The sequence below is a fragment of the Phaethon lepturus genome, unplaced genomic scaffold (assembly GCF_000687285.1).
Source record: "Phaethon lepturus isolate BGI_N335 unplaced genomic scaffold, ASM68728v1 scaffold26100, whole genome shotgun sequence".
NCBI classification, from domain to species: Eukaryota; Metazoa; Chordata; class Aves; order Phaethontiformes; family Phaethontidae; genus Phaethon; species Phaethon lepturus.
Window position 1 is genome coordinate 1 of NW_010511566.1, and position 2,368 is coordinate 2,368.

Sequence of the window (2,368 nt, forward strand, 5' to 3'; positions counted from 1 at the left end):
CTGATGGCTGCTGCAATCCTGACAAATGAGCCCACCAGCTTGCAGAGAAGAGCCGAACAGCATCCCCCCTCGCTCCCGCCAGCGGACCAATCTCCCTCCCCCTCCCCAATTTGGGGCATACCTCCATCAAGGCTGCGAGACATGGTGTACCGTTTGCTGGAGGAGCGCTCAAAGAAGGGAGCTGGGCGGTCGATGAGGGCGCTGGCCTGCCGCGTCTGCGCCTGCGTCCGCCCGCTGTAGCGAAATTTGGAGCCCATCACCAGGAAGCCCTTGGGGGGTGGCTCTGGGGACACCAGCCTAGAGGAGACAGAGGTGGAGTGCCATCAGCGAGCCCCAGCCGTGCCCCCCGGTGCTGCCCCCCACTGCAGCAGAGGCAGGAGCATGTCTGCCTCCGACAGGGGAGGCGTGGAGAAGGTGTGGAGAAGGTCTCCTCACCTGAAGAAGGTGTGATGCTCTATGCAGACCTTCCAGAGACGCTTGGCGGAGCGGTGGTTGGGCAGTTTGAAGCCAATGGTGCTCTCAAACTGTTCGTACTTGGGGGAGACAGAGACACACCGTTACAGGCAGATCCCGCCCTAGAGGACATGATGGGATGGGACCTACCTTGCCAAGGCCCTCAGGCTCCCCTGGCAGGAGCCATGACCATGCAAAAATAAAAGTCTTCTTCAAAGCACTGCTGGAATGGTCCATGCCCAGGCCCACTGGGTGGTGGGATCACGCCCCCACATTCTTGGCCTAAGCACTTTCCTCAACTGTAAATGGCTTTTCAGTGCAAGAAAAATTCCCTCAAGAAATAAAAACCTTTTACAGCTTGTTTTGGTGAGAGAGCATCACTCTCCATTTAAGATGCACTGTCCTTGCCCTCCTCCCTGCTGGAAAACGTGGGTGGAAATGCATTCTCCCATCAGTACACATAAAAGTGAAAAGAGTGAAAATAAAGTTGGAAAATGAATGAAAAAGCCTCCTGATGCTTTTTTGTGAAGCATGGAAGACACATCAAAAATGGCCTTCAATCCCGCTTCCTAGACAACCTCCGTGAGCCACCAGGGTCATGGTGTCTGGCTGGTAGGGCAAGGAGCCTGGGGTGCCCTCAGCCTGCTGAAGTCACTTTGCCAGTGAGAAAATGAGAGCATGAACAAGAAAGCACTTGCTAAAAGCCTCCTCGTGCCCCAGGAGACGTGGTCTCTTGGCCAGCATCATCATTAACTTGGGACCCCTGGGACAGAAGCTGGAGCCAGGCGAGGACCTCCCCACCAGGAAGCACCAGCCAGCACAGCAGGCACCCTGCCGTGCCCCGGGGCCGCACTGGCGCATGGCACCCACCTCACCCGGGCGGATCTTGATGTAGAAGTTGCTCCTCTTGTAGGAAATTTTGAGAATCTTGGGCCAGGCGAAACGGTTGATCCTCAGCCGGTCCCTGTAGATGAGGAGGCCATTGGCGCAGACACCCAGCATGATGTCAATGCCCTCCGAGTCCTGGAGGAGGCAAGAGGGACAGGAGGGGACTGCTCAGTTGCCCAGTAAGAACCAGTCTGGCCAGCAGCATCACATTCCCTCCTGCTTGGTGCTCTGCCTTGGGGGACCGGCTGACAGAGAGGTCACTGAACCACAGACTGGTTGAGGTTGGATCTCTGGAGGTCCTCTGGTCCAGCACAGGGCCACCCAGAGCCAGCTGCCCAGGACCACGTCCTTATTGAACCTTCATTGTGGGAGGAAGGGTCTGGGCAGGGAGGGGTGTGCCCGCAGCATGGCAGGATGGGGTGGCACTGGCCATTGCTGTGGCAGCCCCACGGCCCCATACCTTGGCGTGGTGGAGGTCCACCCCGTACATGGAGAGCTTCTTGGCATTCTCCAGGAAGTGGATCTCCGCTTCCCCGGGGGTCATTCCGCTGCAGGGAGACAGAGAGGGGGACATGTGGCCGGGCGCCCCACCGGGCGTGGGCCAGCTGTCTGGTGCCTTCCTCGCCACCAGCCTGTCCTCTCCTGGGGCTCACCGGTAGGTCTTGTGCAACTCCATGATGCGCTCCTCCAGCTCCCGCGTCTGGTTGGGGGCGAAGCGGAGCTCGCTGACATAGTTGCCCACGTGCTCCTCGGCATCATAGTCGCCCAGCTCGGCCTGCACGGCGTAGGAGCCCAGCAGGGCGTGCGTGACAAAGGAGCAGGGCAGGCGCCCCGTGATGATGTCCGCACGGAGCTGCAGGCACAAAAACAGACAGAGGTGTGCCCTGCAGGAAGGGGCAGAGGGTGAGAGCGGGGCAGAGGCGCGTGCCCGACAGAGCGGGCTGGGGCTCCCCGGGAAGCAGCAGCGCGCACCCCACCTCGCACTGCCCTCCGCGGGGACTGCTGCCTCCCACGGCTGCCTTCCTGG

At 60.1% G+C, this 2,368-nt stretch overlaps 1 protein-coding gene across 1 annotated transcript; it reads right to left on the reverse strand.

Moving 5' to 3' along the window:
• Positions 1-121: 121 nt before the first annotated feature.
• LOC104615299 (band 4.1-like protein 1) lies at positions 122-2,225 on the reverse strand (the record flags this gene model as incomplete). Its single annotated transcript, XM_010284378.1, has 5 exons — positions 122-297; positions 436-533; positions 1,324-1,476; positions 1,802-1,889; positions 1,995-2,225. Coding segments are annotated over 5 exons (746 nt in total), but the record flags the coding sequence as incomplete, so codon positions are not given.
• Between the last annotated feature and the right edge of the window lie 143 nt (positions 2,226-2,368).